The 21987-nt window shown below is 43.7% G+C and overlaps 1 protein-coding gene across 1 annotated transcript in view; it reads right to left on the bottom strand.

The window, feature by feature from the left end:
* CLYBL (citrate lyase beta like) overlaps positions 1-21765 on the bottom strand; it is a 94605-nt gene extending 72840 nt beyond the window's left edge. Inside the window, exons 1-3 of the mRNA XM_026038331.1 lie at positions 21755-21765; positions 21020-21160; positions 3970-4159 (exon numbers count right to left, since the gene is read on the bottom strand). Of these exons, the coding sequence (XP_025894116.1) occupies positions 3970-4159; positions 21020-21160; positions 21755-21765 (342 nt within the window). The remainder of the gene's footprint in view (positions 1-3969; positions 4160-21019; positions 21161-21754) is intronic.
* Between the last annotated feature and the right edge of the window lie 222 nt (positions 21766-21987).

Below are 21987 nucleotides of genomic sequence, written 5' to 3'. Positions count from 1 at the left end.
TTCCAGCATCCTCTCTCCCCGCTAACGGATGGGATAAGAGGGAAGAGCCAAGGATGTGTTTTTCCCCACCTTCTGCTGCTCAGAATACTGAAGAGGAAATTTCCCCTGTTCTGGAAGAGACACAGTGATGTAATTGCAACAAAAAGGGTTAGCAGCTCAATTCATAATCAGCCCTACATCTTTCCATGGCACAACCCTGAATATTAATAAATTTGACTGCAGAATTTTTTTTTTTTCATAAAAGAATCTTGATATAGGCTGGCCTAGTGGGACAGCTTAACAGAACCACAAAGTAAGGCTTCAGGTAGTTCAGTTATTTGAAACCATTCTGCTGGCCTCGATGAACATAAAGCCACTAACAGCACTGGTTTGGAAGCATCAAAATGACTCTCGTTAGGGCTCACAAAGAAGCATAAATACTGAATTAGCAGCTTCAATGGGGCTCTTGCTAGGCTAAGTTGCCAGTTTAGCACTTCATGGATGCCCTGAAGAATAGAGGACTCAATACAGTATCCTCCTGAAAAAAACAGTCTCCTAGAAAACACACTAATAAGGGTAGAAACATGAACTCTAGGGAAGTAACAGTGATATCTTGGCCCATTTTTGCTCTTGGAAAATGAAAGGACGGACATAGAAATCCTCCTTTCTCCACCAGGAGGAGGCAAGTTTTCCACTTGTTTCTGGTTTGTTGGGATGGAGCAGCTGTGAGCGCTGCAGCCCAGAGGCAGCTTCTGCAGGGAGGGCTAAACTCACCTGCTACACAGGGGACCCTCAGCAGCACCACGTASGAGACTCAACTTGCTGGACCTGACGCAGCCAACATGTTCTCTTTCCTGTTTCTAACTGTTAAAATGAAATAACATTTTGGCCTTCCCATATACTTAAGAACGCAACAAGTTCCTGTTTATAAGCTTCTTGCTTTGAGGTTGTTTCTCCTAACTTAGTCAAAGTAACAGCTAGAAAAAGATGAGAAAGGTGGCAGATCAACTGACAGCATCTGAAATTATGGCTCGTGTGGTAGTTTGTGATGGTAAGAAATGGAGACACCATAACCTGTAGATAGACTAGACTAAGCAAAAACGGGCTCTCCTCTTGGGGTTCTCTAAGCTGTAACACAACATACTTGGGGAAGGAAACTTCTTCCAAATTTTCTCTGAAAAAAAATCTAATTATAAAATACTTAGAAAATAACTAATTTATGAAATTAAAGATTTTTAATTTATGACCACAGCTTCAAACATAGCTACTTCAGCCAGATGTTATCATTTTCAAACAGCAAGTTCATAATACTCTTTTCCCTCTGAATGAGCACTCAAATGGAGCTGTTGACATTTCAGATTCTCCACCTCTTAAAATCTAATTTAGTCATAATACATACCAGATTTGTAAAATAAACTTGATAAAATATTGCTCAAGATTCTTGCTTGGACTTCATACAATTGAAGACCTTCTGTATTCAGGCAAGTTTGGCCCACAGCATTGTGACTACCAGTTTCTGACTTTMAAAAAAAGCCCCAACATTTCTGCAGCAGCTTCAGGAAAATTCTTAACTATCACTTTTATCAATGTAAAATATGTCAATGAAAGTCAAACTCACTGGAAGTACTTCCTTTAAAAATAATGAATTAAAGAACAACCTGAGTGTGCTATGTTTCTGTGATTTATTTTCTCAGTTTCAGATGATCCATCCAAAGAGCCCTGAATACTGTRTTTTAGTGCATTCTCCTGTTGTGTCTTTCACATCAAGTCTCTGAACATCTCAGGAACATTAATAGATGCAACTTTAGGAATAACTTGAATTTCAGTTTCACATTCAGAGAATCTAAGTCTCCAASTCTCACTGAGTATCTGTGGAAGATCTAAAAATGAAATTCAACCTTCCAATCACTTTAAATTTGCTATGAGAATATGAAAACACAGAGACTCCCTCAGGTTTGAAGGGACTTTGGGAGACCGCCTTGCTCAACCTCTCAGCACAGARGGCGGGCTCTACACCAGCAGCCTCTTGGTGACACTAACCTGCTCCCAACTCCATCAGCTCCTATGGCAAGGCTAACTTTCCTCCCCCAAGTTTTGCATCTAGACACAGGAAGGCAACGTAGGAGGCCTGAGAGCAGATGCTGACAGTAAAGCCTGAACAAGTACCAAGTTCTTCAGCCTTAGCCACAGCTTGCAGCACAAGGTCACCTATCTCATGGAGAAAAGTAGCCGCATTTCCCCAGGTATTCCCCATTTCCTGCTGCTGTGCTTGTAATAGCCTTTCTTGATGTCCTCCTCTGCCCTCACCAGCTTTGATTCCAGCCAAACTTTGACCTTCCTAATTCTGTCCCTACATGTCCAGACAACACTTGGATATTCCCCGTTGGAAGCCTGTCCCCACTTCTTTCTCCGTCTGCTTCCTTCTGGCATGTAAGCTCAGTTAGGGGCTCATCTGCCATCTCAAGTTTCTATTACAGGAATTTCTCTTAATTTCTTTGAAATCTTACACCCAATAGCATAACTTCTCTTCAGTTCCATGGAGCTACAATGTTACTGCTGTTTAGAAATGACTACTATCAGTTTTGTCACCTTGACTATAAAGTTTTGTTTTTCTGTCATTCTCTATTATGGATAGATACTTCTGCTATAAATGATTTGTTTTATCTAATTAAGCTGTGCCTAAAAATACTACAGTTTAACACACAATTGTGTCTTGTGTCATCTTACAGCAACAGCCTCCCAAATATGAACTAAACAATACTAATTCACTATGACAGCAGTGATAATTTAAGTCTTCTACATAGAATTGCAGCACCTGATTTTTTCCCCCTCTGAATGTTCCACTAGGAACATTTAGCAATGTTATTTTCACTTTCTAGGACAAAACACAGAAAGTATATAAGCTTTGTATTTCTGAAGGACCTATAAGGAGTTGAAAATTAAAGATAGGACTATTAAATACAATTGCTTTGAAAAGCATGAACTCCCAAGACAMAGGAAAGACTAAAATTCCATCCAAATTTTTGAGACCACGTGAGAACAATTTTCAAGATGATTTTCACAATTTCCAGGACAGCTCATTTGTATTCAAACTCTCAACAGGTTTTGCTGTAGTTTGAAGCACTGTAAATAGACAAGAAAGCTTAGAAAATGGTGATGGTATTATGGCAAATTTCTGTTCTAGCTTAGAAATACTTTTTATTAGGAAATATTCAGACAAGTTTCTGATATACATTGTTTAAGATGTGAAACATTTTAAAGGGAATGGTTATTTTGAGGTACTTTGACACTTCGACAAAGTTTGCTTGCAAGCATATATATGTATGTTAGGTGATTCTTCCTTATAAATTAAACAGCAGCAAAAACAGCACCGATACTTAACACATCTACATTTATATCCCACACTGCTCTCTTTCTTGCAGTTCATTCAATCCAAGATGCCCTCCAAATCCTGGTGCACCAAAGGTCTAGCTTCTTCCTCCATAGACATCCCTAGGAGCTTTAGATATAATGAGGATAACCATAATACWCAATCTGTAAATCTTTTCAAACATCTAAGGACTCAAATGCACACACAGTAGCTCACAACCTGCACATGCTTTTGTTTCAACAACAAAACTCCCATCTAGTGATTCTAAACTAACTTTTTTGCTCTGTCTTTGCTTTTCAGAGTGTATTTTCTCTTCTATAATACATAGGTAGCAATAATAACAACGATAATAATGACAAACCCCACTCTTCCTCAGTAAGTGCTTATGCCCAGCGCTGTATTCCTCAGAAGTCACTTCCACCTATTCACACAAGATCCCTTTCAGTGCTGGGCAACGAGGCTTCCAACACCTCCACCAAGCTAATCAATGTTACATTACTTTGTATATCTTAGAATTTGTCTCAGGTCTCTCTGGATGCCACCTCCCCACGGCAAAGGAAATGTCGTTCCACATGTTCAGTTTAGTGCTGATGATATGCCACAAATAAATCTTTAATTACCTTTCTGTTGAGAGCAACACCATCTTCGCAGTCCAGCACCGCACAGTCTACGTGTAGGGAAGGGATTTTTCGTATCTTCTTTTCATCATCTGCAGGTACATAGAGCACAGCTCTTCTGGGAACGTACTTGTGAGATGATGCAAAGTGATAACTAAGCTTTGGAGCACCAGCTGCCAGAGCAGAATTCACCCTGTAAAGGATACCGTTGAAATTAGGCTCTTGTCTACAAGGCTGGAAGGAAAACCTGACTATATTTTACAAGGGAACCATTCCCACTTAGATAGTTGCTGGTCTGGGGGTTTGTTTGTTTTTTCCCCCTGGGGAAATACATAGGTAGGGAGTACCAGTAATGAGCGTACAAAGACCCAAACCTCCACGTGCAACACAAGTCACAAAACACAGAATGGCAAAAGCACCAGGGCTGGTGTCACCCGCACAGCCCCAGTTCCAACTTGGGCAGCTCCTGCATCCGAAAGGATTCTCTCCTCGCAGCACACAGGCTCCGGACGGCTGGGGGTGGYGCGGGGAAGGGAGCAGGGCCACCTGGTGAAGCTGCCATGGCCACATCGGCCGGGCCGCACACSGTGAGCGGAGCCGAGGCGCTGCCGAAAACCAACACGGGCTTGCAAGGCTCAGTTTGCAACACCGGGGTTTTTATCAACAGAAGTGCTCGCATGCAAATTTCAAATAAGCCAGCGAGATGTACAGGGGAAACAAGAGAAAAGCAAGCACCAAAGCCCCTTAATGCAGTAGCTCACTAATYCCAACGTGTCTTCTCCGAAGGGCCTGCAGGCCCACGGCCCAGCTTTTATGGGCAGAGCTCATAAACCCACGGGTCCTTTTGGCGGGTGCTCGGCCGTGGTGCCTTTTGGCCGTTGTGGTTGCCTTGTGCCCCACYTCTCCGCGGCGGCCTGGGCCTGGCACCGCGCGGCGCGCGCCGGGGGTCGCACCCAGCGGCTCGGGGCCGCCTCCACCGTGTCCATGTTCTCCGCCGCGCACCCGGAGGCGGCAGAGACGCCCGGGAGGGCAGCCTTGCGCRCAGCCAGCAGTTAATCTCGCTCCGTAATTGCAAGCCCAGAGGAATAAAATTGCAGAGGGTACCACCATGGTTCACAGCCCTTCTCAAAACCCTCCCCTGCTCCCGGGCCTACTCACTTCACATTGTACCTCCCCCCCCCCCGGCCTATTCTGTTGCACCAAAAATGAGGCTAAAATAATACAATTTGCCTTCGTACGCAGGGCACCAGTCACTTACGCCACCAATAATCCTAGCAGCTAACACCATCATGCATTATCATGCACATTATTCAGCACTTTGAATAATGCAAAGCTTTTCTAGCAGCGCACTCAATGTGTCATTATCACATCACGTCAGGGACCCGTGCGTTTTCCTCTGCCCCTCTTAATAATCCTCCCCCAGTCGCTACGTTTTGGATGACACATGGCTGCATGTGCCAAGTGGGTTTTCTTCAAAGTGAGCACGACTAACCCTCTCAAACGCTTGAAAACGAGTTCAGTCACTGTAAATCAGGGCAAAGGCGATACATCGCTGACAGGCCACTATGATACGTGCCTTTCTAAACCAACCCTTTCCCAGAATTTTCCTCCCTGTAGAGTTGGCATCCTGGAAGCAAAATACAGATGTGGTTTTAAAAATAGCAAGAAAGCTTTTACCACATTCTGCTCTAGGAAATGAAGCTGAAAATGGCAACTACTCCACCASCGGCTCTGCCAGGTCTGCGCGTCCTGGCTGGACCCACAAAGACCCAATGCCATGTTCATGCTGGTAACATGCCTGTGGTGCCCAATGCGGCCTCATCACCAGGGCAGTYCTGCTGTTTAGTAACAGAGAGGCAAGGGCCAATGCCACCCTTATTTATAAATGTTCTCCACCTCTCACTGCAGCAACTCCGAGTTATACACGGTGGCAATCCTGACCCTTGGTACTTGGGAAACACACAACTGAGACCCACCAAGTCTCCACCAAGTCCACTGCTTGCCCCTCTCCCATGAACCAGCTCACGCTCCCGGCCTTCCACGGAAGTGGGAATAGCCACGCAACTCGTGGCGACTAGTGTTAAATCCACCTAATCCCATTTTCTTGCAGCAGCCTTTGGGGGAACGAGGAGGAAGAGTGGGAGAGAAGGGCAGCTCAGATGGAAATAGGAGGGTCTTTCTTCCATGTGACACAGAGGTCAGCAAGGAAGCCTGCAGTCCTCCACTCTACATATATGAGGGGACTAAAGTGATTAGCTTCTAATCCCCTTCTCTGATGGCTTCAATGCCGCCATTCCCCAAGGCACAAAGGGCTCAAAGATCCGGCTCCATTAATAGTTAACTCCAGCGYTGAGGACAAGCGGCCCCTGAAGCACCCTTAATGACCTCCTCTCACCAACCCCTCAGCCACCGAAACCTGAAAGATGCGACTGAAGCCCTAATCTCCGAGCACACAGAGCAAGGATGCATCTCCTGCCCAAGACTTCTCCCGGCCTCTCTCAAACCCAAGGCTGTTTGAGCCGCTGGTTTCCCATTCACTTCTGCAAGCCCCGCTCCTGTTATCCTGCATTGACTCTCCAAACAAGGAGCACCACCACGTAGAGTGTTTTGTGGGTAGAACTCTTGTTATCTTTGGGCCAGATGTAGAAATCAGTAGCCAGTTGTCCCCTTAAGGCACCTAAACTTTCCTTTCAACGGGGCAGCAGTATGGCTCCCCAGCAAACCAGCTATTCCTGAAGAAGTGATGGATTGAATCCATGCAAACACCACCTCCTGATAATATAAATATCAGGATATATATATATTATATAAATATATATCAGGATATATATATAAATATGTGTGTGTGTGTGTGTGTGTGTGTGTGTGTGTATATATATATATATATATATATATATAAATGCTATCAGCCAGGGGCTACCACATCTCCTCCTTAGCTAAGCAACTCTGTAGCCCCCTGGAGCCAAATATGCGTTTCTCAGGACACAGATTGTAAGAGCATACTGTCAATTTGCCACAACAGTATCATGGAAAAGTTCAGTAAATCTAAAAAATAATCTTTTGTTTTGYTTTKTTTTTCCAAAAGAGTGTCAAAAAGCAAAGTGCAGAGTGTCAGCTGACCAGCACAGCATCTTCCCCCTTTAAAACAAAGAGCTTCACAAACGTAAGTGTAAAATAAGTTTCCAACAAGTATGTTTGGGTCTGACTCCCAAATGGATATGGCCAGTCTATTTTCATATACTATGACACACATTCTTAAAAATTCCTCTTCTCACTCTCACTATTTTTAGAAGAAAAACAAAACAAAACAAACAAACAAAAAACAACCCCCAAAAAAACAAAAAAAAAACCAGCACCACCATCTGAATTACATTGGTAACCCCACGCCAAGGGAAATAGTACATATATTGCCTGACTGCAAGTATTTTAATGATTCAAACTAAGCTTAAATATGCTTGGAACTAAATTAATGGACATAAGCCAAGTGAATTTGCTAGGACAATGTTTCTTGCTTTAAGTGCTGTAAGTTAAAATAAGGACTAGACTACTGGGTAAAGCTCGTTAAATTGTTTTACGGCAGCCTATTTTCATTCATAGCAGCTAGGAGCACATTGAGTGCTCTTGGGGTCTTGAAAATGAATCTACATTTCTTCAGCAAACATAACATTCTCCGTACATCTTTCTCAAGTATATAAAAACAGTTGGCAAATTAACGTTACTTTTGTTCCTCTGATAATGGTTCCACCCAAGAGAGAAYAGTTCATCCTTACACAGGAAAAATCAAAGCCTTTTTGGTTACTAAGAGACATTACAACGTCTATCAAAATACCGTGTGACTGCAACCAGTGAAATTACTGCAGATTATACAAATGTCCCTGCTGTAAAATGCATTTTGAGATTCCAGAGTTGCTCCTGATCCCACATATACTTAACTGTGTGCACCTGTGCAGTCTCATTAGCACCAGCAATTCACAGTTCACAAAGTACTCCCACAAGTTATATTTAGGCTCAGCACCTTAACCTGCATCTCTATTTAATGTATATTATTCTAGAAGAGATGCTACACCACGATGTGCCTGCTCCGTGAAAAAAATACCCACTGCTTCTCAGGACAGATCCCCAGCTCTACATTATGTGGCATATTGTTGGCAAAGAGTTAGGAATGCTGCTTCCAAAGAGCGTATCTGGACATGTGAACAAAACCACTGGAAATGCAGGTTCCCTGGTGCGTGTTCCTGACCACGTGCATGTAGCTGTGTCCCAAAGGCAGTCCTGACTTGTCGCAATGGGGAGGTGACAGAAGTGACCCCRGCCCTAACACCCCCATTGAACGCAGCGCAGCTTAGGTCGCAAACCCTCCTGCAGTTACTCCTCCTGCAACGCCTGCATAAAGCCAAGGCAAATGCCATAAATATTCTATTTCTGGTTTTACTACGTCCCATTTACTAGGGAGCAGCTCGCAAACAAACCCAAATAATCCAGCAAAGACAAAGGGAACAGATATGAAATTACAAAGCAGCACCATTTGCATGGTAATTCTCCTCATTAAGCGAGGAAGACACAAGTTGTTTGTTATAAACATCAGCAGGCCCTTTGCAAACAGCCACGGCTTACAGCGCAGCTAAGCTGAGCATTCGTCAAATCAAAGGGACTTTGCTGTGCGTTTTATTGGTACAGCTGCGGCGCATGCATTTTATCACACATGCTAATAACGCTAGTTATGGCACTAACATTTTAATCATTTGTTCTGTGGGCTTGTTTCTCAAACAATTAGCACTAATGAATGGCCAAAATACCTCGGATCATATATGTCTAATTGCAGTCAAGAGCAGTTATTGTCTGCATGTACATTTCAATTCACCTCTGGGGATAATGTTTGTTAATTGTATTTCTTTATATAGCAAGTGAAAAAAGGCTGTTCACTCCAAAAGGGACTAAGTGTTCTCTTCTTTCCCTTTGTTCCCACAAGAAGCTAAAGTCACTTCAAGAGGCACTTAATCCCATCATCCATGGTTACAATTGCCTTACAGCATCAATCAAAAAGAATCTGAAGTAAAATGATGCAGCTATATTGTGTAATTAAAAGCAATTCAGGTAGTTATTGCTTGGGGCATTTTCCAGGTCCAAATACTTAAAATGGCACTGCAGGGATTCTAAATACTGTAGTGTTTTAAATTTGGTCAACTACAATATCTGCTGGAGAAAGGGGAGGAATATGCAAAAAAAAAATCTCCTAGTGTGTATTGTAAAGCAGAAGAAAAGAGGAGGAACAGCACACGTTTGAAGTGACAAAATCTACAACTCTCCATATAAAAGGGAAATAAAAATATCAAGAAAAGAGAAAAGGAGGGGAAAAAAAGAAAAGAGCTGCAGTTTTAAGGAAAAACAAATTCGCTGCAATTGTTTAAAAGTTAATGTGAACAAAAAAAAAGGCTAAGGTTTTCTTCAATGGAAAACAAAAGATAGCTTTGCAAGCTTTACAAGYGGAATATAGGTCTCTGAAACCTTCGAGCTTTCCCAGTGGAAATAAAATCAAGGGAGATTTAAGAGAATTGTTTTGGAAAAAAAAAGAAAAAAGAAAAAAAAAGCTGCCTTATGTTAAAAGAGGAGACAGATGATATTTACTTTTGCATAATGCCGCCACTTTGCTAAGGTACTTTACCTAACAACTGCCACTGCCAGTGATCCAATTATGCTAAAATAAAAACTGGGGGTTATCAACATATCAAACACGCTGCTTTACATTTTGATTTCTTCCTTTGTTCCAGAACCACTAAGGTCATTTCCTTGATGCTTGAAAAAATAATTAAGAAACCCTCCAGACCTACAAATACACTTTCTCTCTCTTTAGGGATAAGCAAACAGCTCCTTGCTATGGAAGAGCGAAGAGGGGGGGTTCTTGTTGTTTAAACCCTCTGAGAAGCAGCTGTCCTTAGGAGTCGGGGCACCTCCAAAGAGCATTGTGTGGGTTTAGACTCACCAAAAAGGCTGACACGAGCTCAGCCCGATGTGGCTGCTGGGCTAAACTCCCTTGAAGTTGGCTGAACTAAACAGGTATGAAACGCCAGGAAACAAGAACCACATCGGCTCCCGCGTCTCCAGTTTTAAGGAGATTACAGCCCAAACTGCTGCATTTTAACCAAATTGGCGGGCAGCGGGGTGGGCTGCGTGCTGCCGTGGGCACCGTTAGCCGTGGGCTGGGGGAAGGCTTGCAAAAAACACGGYGAATTAAGAAATTTAACCTCCGTAACCGGCAGCTTTGGGTATCAAAAGAGCCAGATTGGAGAGGGTCACTCCCGAGAGCAGGAGCCTGCTGGAAAAACTGGAGCAGGGAGAAATGAAAAGGGGGCTTCCAAGTGACCTCTAGCAAGCAGTGCTGGCACTGAAATAGGAGGTTTGCTTTCTGTCCCCAAAACAGACAGGCAAACGAAATGGGGAGGGAGACGCACGCTGTCACCAAAAAAAGGGAATAGCGACACGGAGAGACACCAATAGAGGAAAGTAGTCGAGTGTTTAAATGGAAAATGCGGACTCAAAAGGTGCTGGCGAGGCACTTTAGAGAAAAAATGTGACTCTTCAGTGGCAATTTATATTTTTTCTGTCTCTCCAGTAAACTGGTGGAAATCATGTAACTGGAAGCCAGAGCCTTTCTGAGAAAAAGAACTAATATAAACTGCTAGCTTACTGACAAAGGCTTAAATAGTGGACCCCTGTACCATAAAATGATAAAAGGCTATCATAGGTTAAATAGTTAACCAAACTTTCTCCTCCCACCAGTGTTAAACTTTTTTTTTTAAAAAAAAGACCTTTTATTTACCCCATCATCTTCTTTCAACTACGCTTGACCCTGTTGTTCTGGCTGCCTCAGAGCTGCCCCGATGCTGCGACTGCTTTGCCCAAAAGAACATCAGGTCTTTCTCAGTTCAAAATGGCCAGATGAGATGGCAGGGGAAAAAGGGGACCACAAACCTCTCGTTTAACTCACTTCTCATATTTTTGCAGCAGCAGATGGTTTTTTTTGTTACTTCTGTTTATTTTTTCGTTTTGTTTTTTTTTGAGGGAGATGAGTGTGTTGCTGTGTTTGAACATGGGACAAATCCTGAACAAGGGATGTAAGTGAGGGGCAGGGTGGCGAGGGCTGCCTCGCCACGCGTGGCAGCTCGTGGGGAGGGAAGGGGAGGTAGGTGAGGTGGGGTAGGGGAGGTGGGGTAGGGATGGTGAGGTAGGTGGGGTAGGTGAGGTGAGGTAGGCGAGGTGAGGTAGGTGAGGTGGGGTAGGTCAGGTGAGGTAGGGATGGTGAGGTAGGTGAGGTGAGGTAGGTGAGGTGGGGTAGGTAAAGTCAGTGAGGTGATGTGAGGTAGGCAAGGTGAGGTAGGTGAGGTAAGTGAGGTAGGTGAAGTGAGATAGATGAGGTGACGTGAGGTAGGCGAGGTGAGGTAGGCGAGGTGAGGTTGGTGAAGTGAGGAGAGGCGGGCAAAGGGAGTTAGGCAAGGTGAGGTAGGGGAGGGGAGGTAAGGGAGGTGAGGTAGGGGAGGGAGATGAAGTGAGGTGTGGTAGATGAGGTAGGCGAGGTGAGATAGGTGAGGTAGGCGAGGTGAGATGAGGTGATGTGAGATGGGCCCCACTGAGCCCCCTGCCCTTTGCGCTAGGGCCCTTTCCAGCCCCTTGGGGCACTGGCGCCTGCTTTACCCAAGACAAAGCCCTGCAGGGCGGTAGGAAAACGGCCTGCTTGTCCATCCTGCTTGCCTGGCCACACTAGCTACAGGACACTATAATTTCTTTTGTTTCTCAATGTGGGTGCTTGCAAAGTTTCAATTTCTGCAAGCAAACTGCAAGTTCCTTCATATGTTTCACTGATGTGGTTTCTACATGTCCTTTTTTTTTTTTTTTTAATCTGTGGTTGTATAAGGAAACTTTGCCAAGCGTCATTTAGTTATCCAACTTCCTGGCAGGCGTCGTTGCATTACATACATACATTTCATCCAACTGCAACCAGCAGCCGTAGAAGAAAATTGCAACATGTAACAAAAATGCACCCCACAAATGATGAGGATACCTACAAACCATGCAAACATGCAAAAAGGCTTAGAAAGGAATATGAATAAAATGAGCTTTGTAGAAGTTTGCATTAATAACTAAAGAAGTCTTACATTGGATGTCCTGCATTGCACTGATCTAGTTTGCTTTGGCTTATCACTCTGCTGTATAAACTGATATGCACCGAGCGTGCTCAGGGCTGTGCAAGGCATAGGAAAAACTACAGCTTTGTAGGTGAAGAACTTTCCAGTTTAGGAGGAGGACAGTCACAGATTGCCAACACAGGCATCCTATGTAATTTTTTTTTTTTTTTTTTTTTTTTAGGAAATGAATATCTATAAAAAAATCCATATTTATAATGGTGGCCCCTTTATAGAATTGGACCTATGCTGGTGCCATCTGCAGAAGAGTTGAATTAGGAAGGAGCTGCTGTCTGCATGTGGCCACACAAAAATATTTTTGCCTCTTTGGGGAAGCATGCAAATTCTCCACTCTTGCTGTTTTTTTGACGTGTCCCTTATTGCAGCATCTGTCACGACATTTCTGCACACCCAGTGCGTGCACATCGCACTCCCCGTACCCGATAAAAACTGATTCAAATGGGTTTGCCAGAAGTCCCCCTTGCTTGTGCTGCCTTTCCCACCTTTCCTTCCCGCTCTGTCCTCCAGGCCGGTGCCGGCGCCAGGTGAGCGGGAGCAGCCCCGCAGCCGATCCCGCTGCATGCCCAGTGGCCAAACGCTGCAGGGCAAGACTGAGAGCGAGATCTGAAAATCCAGCGCTAATTACGGTGACTACAACCTCAGTGCCCAAGAGCCAAAGCCGCTGGAGCAGTTTAGGAGGGAGCTGCTAACGAGTTATATTGAACACACGGAACACACGCTTGCTAAAATCGGGATCAATGCGGCGCCATTCCCGCCTGCCAAATGATAGTGCCGCGGCACAGAACAATTACCTTCACCAAAGGTTAGATATTCATAAATGCACGGCAGGAGGTAAAGGGGACACGATGCAGACCTTAAAATTAGTCCTGATTTACGCTGAAGTTAAAATAAAATTACACTAAACGTGCTTGAGAATATTTAAATGAAACACATGAATCAAGGGAAGAAAAATGAGTATCAATAATGCTGGCGCAGTGSAAGTTGGAAGACAGAAGAAATTTGTTACCTCCTCTGTATCTTTCAGATTTTCTAATTTGTTTATTACAAATTTTATCCTTCCTAATTCCTGTTCTGGGTGCATGGGGGGTATTTTAGAAAATGAGCTTTCCTTCATACTTCCGAGAATCTTGTATTAAAACAGGACACATTTTATGTTGATTTCCAATTTATGCCATTCTACACCTAGCCAAAGCATAAACAAGCTCTCTGACTCCTGCGCACTTATTTAGAAATGTATGTAAATTATGCTCCTAAATAAAACACTGACATTTTTACTGCTTAAGAAAAACAAAACAATATTGCAGTCCTTTATGTACTTGGAGGCTGCTCCCGTAAACCCACTCAAGCATGTGCTTAGTTCAGGCAAATCAAAAGGACTAGTCGAACACTTAAAATGAACCATGTGCCTAAGTGCCTCAAGGACTGAGAATTAGTTTTGGATTATCAAACTATTCTATATCCATTTGTTCTTATGCTATACATAGTGCAACCTGCTATTACTATTTTTTTCCCAGAATGGTGCAAAACGGAGATTTATAATTGTGCCCATGCAATCCAAGTGGTGAATATGTTCAAAACAAAATAAAGACACTCAGTCACAGCTGGGGAAAAAAATCCTACATGGTATCTTTTAGAGTAAGTTGATAAGTAAAATATATGTTTTTTGTTTAGCTGAGCATATCAAACTGAAGAATTACTTTGCATCCCAATGGGCATATTTAGGATAACTACTATGCCAAATAGTGGAGCAGCAAAGAACATTTTAACAAGCAGTTAGTAAATAAGAGACTGCTGAAGAACAGCTCATGTAGCTATAAAACCAAAATACGCTGCAATTGCATTAAAAAGAACATACGTCATCAAAGCCGACGTAATGTGACAGAAAGAAGAATAAAAGCACAATGCTGTTGTTTCAACAGCAACTGCAGCTACACTAATTGATAAATAACTTCTCTCTGCTTCTGAATAACAGTGCAGTGGAAATTTAAAAACATTTTCCTAACAGACACCAGGGAAGAGGACTTGCAAATTCCCCCGCGCCTTAGGCAGTACTTCAGCAAATGTCTATAGGCAGAAATGTTACATTGCAGTATGGCTCAGGATGGCACAAACAAACATCTGTGTTTATGCTTTAACTAGTCAGGTTTATAAGARCAATGAAATTCCTACATAAGCATTTTATATTGACCTGATATGGACTTACTGTTTTAACCGGCTTTTTAACTAACTCCACAAGTTAATAAAGGCAACGACATGAATCCTTACTGCCTATACATTAAGATAAGAAAAACATTCATTAAGCAATATCCAGACTGTTTTAATTACAGAGATATCACTCTTATTTGTAGTATAATGTTCATTAAGTACAGTATAACATTTTCTTAAAATGCCCCTGAGGCACTTAAACTCTTGATTAGCTATAAAAAAAAAATCTCCCTTAACTTCAATCACAGGAGTTAATGTCTACTGCAAGGAAATTCCAGTACTTTTAATCATACAAAAATGTCATATGTAAATCTTACTAACTATGAAAGCATTATGTAAGATCAAATGGATTTTCTGCAGCTCTCTCACTATTCAGTATTGACAAATGACAGGCATCTTCTTATGACAGTTACTGTAATAAAAATAAGGCCGGTCCTATTCCATTAGAGAATGAAACTGAAAAACAGACCTAATATTTTACTCATTTTAAAACATAGCAGAGATGGCCTAAATCCCCCGACTTTTAGATTTTCATGCCTGTTCAATTTTCTTAAGCTAAACATGCAAAATTAGTTGCAGTGGAGGGATTAAACTTTCTTGATCTCTAAATAAAGAGACAATAAAGATAATACAATCTTTCTTTTCTTTTCTTTTCTTTTCTTTTCTTTTCTTTTCTTTTCTTTTCTTTTCTTTTCTTTTCTTTTCTTTTCTTTTCTTTTCTTTTCTTTTCTTTTCTTTTCTTTTCTTTTCTGTTACAAGAGTTAACATTATTAGTGCTATTGTACAGATGACAACAAAACCATCACCTGTATTTTCTTCAGTATCTCCCCTGTGTCTGGACAACATCTCATATACCTCTCTCTCTCAAAAATTCTTTTACTTGCTAACGGCRTCAAGAGTTTTTAAAAATTATGGCCTCAAATCATGAGGTTGGATTAAAGATTGTGACTTTTTTTAAACACAAGTTTTCTTGTTCTTAAAAAAAAAAGGCAGGGGGGAAGATTTTAGGGAGCGGGGCTTAAAGAAAATACCAAAGGCTGTGAAACTAATGATAAAAAGCCACCGATTCATTTTGATGTTCCAAGTAGCCGGCTGACGGATATTATTTATTAGACAGAGACAGGCACGCTCGTCCCCCTTTGGGGGAAGGAGACGGCTGCACAGACCCCCCTCATCGAGGCCGCACTTTGGGCTGCCGGCAAGCTTGAGGAGCAGAGAAGAGTCAGACCTAGGTGGGCTGGACCAGAGGGATGTGTTTCAACATTAAATGCCAAGGCATGCTATAAAGAGCAGGCAAAACCTTTTAYATTTTCAAGATATTTTTTATACTTTAATTCTCTCCCCACATTTTCACAGGGGTGACAAGTGCGAAGGGCTGCCGAAAGCTCGGCCCAGCTGGGCCCTGCGCACGGCCCCATGGCRAGCCCCATCCCGCCCCATGGCTGCCCAGGCACTGGCAGCAGATCTTCACACAGACTCRAGTCTAAAAATCCACCGTTGCTGAGGAGGGAAGAGAGGCAGGGTGAAAACTAAGCTCTTTACTAAACAACATGATTTTATTTTTGTGAAAAAAAGTATAGAAGAGAGTTGAACGAATGGCTAGAAACCCCTTCTGGGGCACCAAGAGCCCTGCAGGGGCCTTGCTCTGCGCAAGTGGGAGTGCGGAGGCTCGTGTGGGCTCTTTGGGAGCTTCCTGGCTGCCCTTGCCAGGTGCTGTGACTTGTGCGGCTGCCGTGGGGACCGCGTGTGTCCCCCGAGCGCCCTGCTGAGACGTGGCTGACGCTTGGGAGCGGCAGGCGACAGCCTTCCCTGCACCCCCTGCTTCCTGGCCTGTCCCTGGGGTTCCCCAGCACCCCCCTGCTTCCCAACACATCCCTCAGACTCCCCAGCACCCCCCTGCTTCCCAACACATCCCTCAGACTCCCCGGCACCCCCCTGCTTCCTGACACATCCTTCGGGCTCCCCAGCTACCCAACATGTCCCTGGGGCTCCCGAGCACCCCCAGCTTCCCAACACATCCCTCAGGCTCCCCAGCACTCCCCTGCTTCCCAGCTCGTCCCTCAGGCTCCCCACCACCCCCTGCTTCCCAACATGTCCCTGGGGCTCCTGAGCACCCCCTGCTTCCCGACATGTCCCTCAGCCTCCCCAGCACTCCCCTGCTTCCCAACACATCCCTGGGGAGCAAACCCCTCCGTTGGGGCCACACGTGGATGTCCTGCCTGGCCGCGGCGCCACTGGCCCCCCCACTTCCTCTGGAGCGGGTTTGAGAACCAGCCCCGTCCCTCTTTGTGGCTTAATGGGGAGGGAAGAGTTGGGCCTGGCTAAAAGGGAAGGCGAAAAGAAAGGAAGGGCCCTGGGTCACCGAGCACACGGCTCTCGCGGGGCCGGCGCAAAGGAAATTGCTCCGGACTGACCCAATTTAGCAGTCCTTATTTTTCTCTAAATTCCTGATAAGCTGTGTTTGGTATTTACTTCAGGTAAGCAAACAGGGTGAATTAACTCTGTGAGACACTGCAAAAATAAAGAAAATTGCTTTTAGCTTACAAAACCGATATATAAAAGATAAGCAAGTGCCTTGGATTAGAAGAAAATAAAATCGGCAGGGATAAACAGGATTAATGGTACATCCATTTAACAGTTTTTATGACATTTAAATAAGCAGCTGTAAATGTTTCCCTGGATCGGTGTTACAGCACTGAACATCTGTATATAAAAAGCGAACAACACGCAGGCTCTTGAACTCCCTGGCAATATAACCTTTGTGGGAAAAGCTCCCTGTGAAACTATGCGAAGGCACCGCATTGTCTTCCTTTAAAAGTCCTCTTTAATGACCTCTGTCACGAATGTAAGCTTGGACTTAAGTTTTTGAGGACAGGGAAAACAGATAATTGGATAAAATATTTCCTCTATCCTTTACTGAATAACTAGGGGGAGAAAAACCCAACACTTAATTGGCGAATCTGCCCAGTTTTTTTGTTTATCATTTTGAATATTCTTCAGTACAAAAGCGAAATAATATTATTGAGATATATTTTAATGCTGCAGAGAATATCAGTAGTCTGTAATGATATTATGAAGCAAACAAAGAATAAAGACAGAGACAGTGAACAGCCCTACAAATACTGAAATGTGTTGTAGCTCAAACTGAAGTCTCCTTGACAAACACAGTCTTTCTAAGTTGAGATTATATACATGTAAAATGTATAATATATATAATTTGGATGGTTCGAAATATCGGCTTTAGTCTTGTGTAACTCCTGGTTCCTCATCATGTATTTCCTTGCTGATAGGAGGGATGTCCTGAAGGTTTCAATTTCTGCCTTCCTCAGTATTATTTTAGTTGAGCTGATGTCTCAGTAAGGGCCAGGTTTGTTGTTGGAGATTTGCATCAGATGTACAAGAGAAAAAAAAATGTGGCATATCCCCTCTTTTCTACACTACACTTCCAGGAAACAAATTCTTCCCCTCTTTTGGGGGTCAATGAAGTTAAAAAGATGAAAATACAAAACAATAATCTCACTAGGTCTGTTAGCAAGCAAGAAAAGAAAATGCTATTTTTAAAAGAGTCTTAGAAACTGAAAAACCTTTAGTAAACAGACTTTTAGTAAAAATATATAGTTAACAATAAACCTAGAAAATGCCTTTCTGACAATCTGAGACACAGAAAGTCTGTACAATATCTCTGGTCTTAAGAGTAAGATTTTGTGGTTTGTAATCACAACAGTCAGAGGTGAACATTTCTCTGAATGTGGGCATGTTTATATTTATATATTTATGTTTCTGTATAGATATCTATACAACTGACATTAGTTATTTATGCATGTAAATATGTGCATATAAAAATGCTCAGTGTGCACGCTGCAACAGCAAGAAGCAAGAAGAATCATCTTCCATAAATACAAGAAATAATAAAATTGGCCTTTGTAATGTTTTTTAAGTCTCAAACGTTCTTCAGGCTTTGCTATAATAAACTGCTTTTTCCTGCATCTCACTCGGACATTGGGAAGTCTCCAATGAAGTATCAAGTCCCAATGGGACTCCAGCGACACGAGATTGAGAGTGGCTCCTGCAGTAGCTGCTGGTGACAACTGCTCTCCAAGTGCCACAGGAAGATCTTGCACATCTACTTCAGACACCTGAACTTAAACGGAGATGTTTTTAGGGTATTTTGTACAGCTTTCGTATAGCTGACAGTTAATAACCACCACTACCAACGTTAGAGCCGAGTTCAAATTATTTCTTTCACGACATGCTGCCACAATTACTTCTGGAAAGAGAATGCTATACTGTTGCTGGACGTTCTTGAAGCTCTGCGAATGCTTTACAGCACTCTTCAAAAATAAGGAGAAAAAAAAGAAAATAAAAATCTGATACAATCTGGTCCAAAACACTGTCTTTCACTCCTACAAATACAGTTATGCTTTTTTATGTCGAGGATTTTTTTCAAGGATTTCAAGGCTTTTCTCAGATTTCTGACCACAAAAAGGACACTTAAATGCTAGATACATTTATTGCTTTAGGAAAATATTCTTACATTAGTTTGAAAAATAAATAACCACCACTTGAGTTTTATGTGATTTCAGATACACTGGTCTTAAAATACTCACTTTTAAAAATTTCTACTCCTTGAAAAAAATGCTCCGTATCACGAGAAGACAAACAGAAGACAGGTTGTAAGGCAGAAAGGAGTGAAATTGTGGAGGGGTGAAGATAGGAGAGCATGAGGCAACAAATCTGCCCTCAGGTGGCTGCAGTATGCTGATCAGTCTGCTCCTCAACTAGACAGGCTTATGTCTCGATTCAAAAAGGCGCTTTTACTATATATATAAATCAGATAAAATTTTATAAATATATATTTAAATTATATATATATGAAAATTATGTATATATATATATATGAAACACTAACATTCAACTCAGATCAGGGAGGCTTTGAATGCAGTGGAGATGAAGGACTTGGGGAAGGCTGCGCATGTTTGAAGGCGAAGAAGGAAGAAGGTTGGAAAACACCTATGGGAGGAAGGGACTAAAGGGGCACTTGGGCTGGTTACTTGGCCATGGCGAGCACGGCTGGAGCCGGCTGCAGAGGCTGGATTAACACAGGACCAAGATGAAGCAGGCACAGGACGCAGGCTGGATAGACCTGGTGTCTGCAGCCACCCGTGAGGCAAAGCAGGAGGTGGAAAGCCAGCACGGAGCGAGGCTGGGAGCATGGTGGGCCAGGAGATGGATGGGAATGGATGGATGGCAGCGCATGGCGGTGGGGCAGCCCCCAAAGGGAGGGCTGGCAAGACGTGAGGCAACAGGAGCCATGGGAGGAGCCTGGAAGGACTGGGGGGAAGGGGAAGCAGGACAGGGCAGGGCCCAGGACACACGGACGCCAGATGAGCAACGTGAAGCACAAAAGGGAACCACGGTGGGGATTCACCTTGCCAAAAGAAAGGGAGGTCAAAATCAGCGGAGGTTTTTGGTGCGGGAAGCACCAGTGAAAAGCAGGGACCGGGGAACCTGTTGATGAGCATCAGAGGCAACTGAGGAACCTCTTCATGAGGCACCAGAGGCAACATGTTAACTCAGGGCAGGCAGCCCAATCACCAGGGAAGTAACAATAGCCTGGCCTAGGCCCTTGAGGTTGAGACGGGACCGGGGAGCATAAAGCGAGAAGGAGCCAGCTTGAGCTTGGCCCAGCCAAGCAGCTGATCACAATATGAAGAGTCTGAGCGCTCAAATAGCATCACTTGGTTCAGTATTTTCCTCAATCGGCCTCGTTCAGCAGCTCTGCAGTCAAAGACCAGGGAGGAAGCTGCGTAGACCGTGCAGAGCAAGAGGCGCTTCAGGATGCAGAATGGAAATGAAGTGGGGGGATCTTGGATGCTGAAGTTCTGAAATGCTGTCACTCTGCAAGTCCTTACCCCACTTTGCAGAGAAAGCAGAAAAATATCTATCCTTGCCATGGGTTCCCTGCAAACAAACTAGCATTTTAATTCCACACTGCTTTCCCAGCATTTCATGTCGCATAAAAATAAAGTAACTTCACCGGCATGTGATGCAGTGCCGGTGACTGAACTTCCCTTCGCCAGCCAGAACTGCATCTATTAAATGTGTGAAATGCTAAAGGTAGCAGTGTTCAACAACAGAAAATGAGGCGCGAGGAATTTAGACCGTCCTCAGGAACGAGTTTGCCAAAATTTTGGGCGGATGCTAGGGGAAAAGGACAATTAATACAGGGACAGATGGCTAAACAGAAACAAAAGCCATTATCTAAAACCTGGCTAAGGAAAGCTAAGCAACTGCCTGTTGAGCAGACACAATTCGAGGACTGCTTTAAACACAGTAACGTCGACAGTTTGGCCATTCGAACGTACAAGAAAACAGAGAACTTTCCGTCACTCGTGCCAGCGTTAACAACCTGCTGGGCTCACGCTGGAACCCGAGGAGGTATTTTATACGCAACGGGCACTAACTCTCCCTCTTGCAAGGTGGATTAAAAAATAAAAAAAATAGGGGCAAAAGCTTGGGCCATGCTAAAAGCTTGGGTAACGTGTTGAGGCGTGGAAGCTTCGGGCGGCTCCGTGCAGCACAACACGATGTTAAAGCTGCCTGCCAGGACCGGCTTCGAGGAGCGCTCGGAAGCAATGAGCTTTACTCACGCGAGCAAGCAGTATTTCAGGCTTTTTCTGTGCTTTCCCAGCACTTCTTTAATTATTCCAGTCACCGACACACGGTATTTCAGGTCGTTACCAACGCGTCCTATCGCGGCGGCAGTACCGTCCGTTTGCAAAAAAAGATTGCTTTAAAACAAGAAGCAGCTTAATTTTTTGTTATTAGGAACAGGAAAAGTTAATAATTACAGGAACACTGGCAGTGTTGCTATAGCTACGACTGCAGCAGCCTTTCAGCTACAGCTCCCMGTTTCAAGGGTCAATAACTCAGTTGTCAAAATCCCCACCAGGCAGAAGCCTGACACACAACCTCGACGTGCATTAAACCCAGGCCTAAGGGAAATCGGCTCCCACATTCCCTCAAACACCCCAACTTACACCAGCAGCTCCAGAGGATACTCAGAGCACCTAAACTCAACACRGGGCTTTATTTAATTATTTTTTGTCTTTCAATATAACATCCATCAGGGTGATCCCCTTTGGGCCAGGGACACGGGGAGAAGAGCCCCGGGTTGTCTCCCCTGGCCGTTCCCTCCCTTTCCCGTTAGAAAGGCAAAAATGCTGGACGTGCCCGCTGCCCTCCCCACCAAACTTCCCGAGGATTTCTCGGCACAAAAGCCTCATGCGCATGTGCAGCAGCTGGATTACCACAATAGCCCATAACGGCCCTAAGAGCCGTTACGGTATATCAAGTGAGTAAACCCCAAACTAAGGAGGATTTACACAATGACCATAGTGGCTCCCTGGGAGCCGTTACGGTCTATCAGGTCAAAAATCCACTTTTTAAAGAGCGCCTAAATATGTGTGTGCCCAACAGGGCCTGGAGTCTCCGGAGCGACTATCCCGCACGTYTTCGAAATGAGCGGGGAGAGAGAAAGGAGATTACACCCGACAACGCCGAGAGAGAAAATTTTACAATGAATAAAAGGCATATCGTGCAAATGCTCAAGACACGC

The sequence above is a fragment of the Nothoprocta perdicaria genome, unplaced genomic scaffold (assembly GCF_003342845.1).
Source record: "Nothoprocta perdicaria isolate Ctin4 unplaced genomic scaffold, notPer1 scaffold_208, whole genome shotgun sequence".
Lineage (NCBI taxonomy): Eukaryota > Metazoa > Chordata > Aves > Tinamiformes > Tinamidae > Nothoprocta > Nothoprocta perdicaria.
This window is presented reverse-complemented; position numbering and strand designations above follow the sequence as displayed.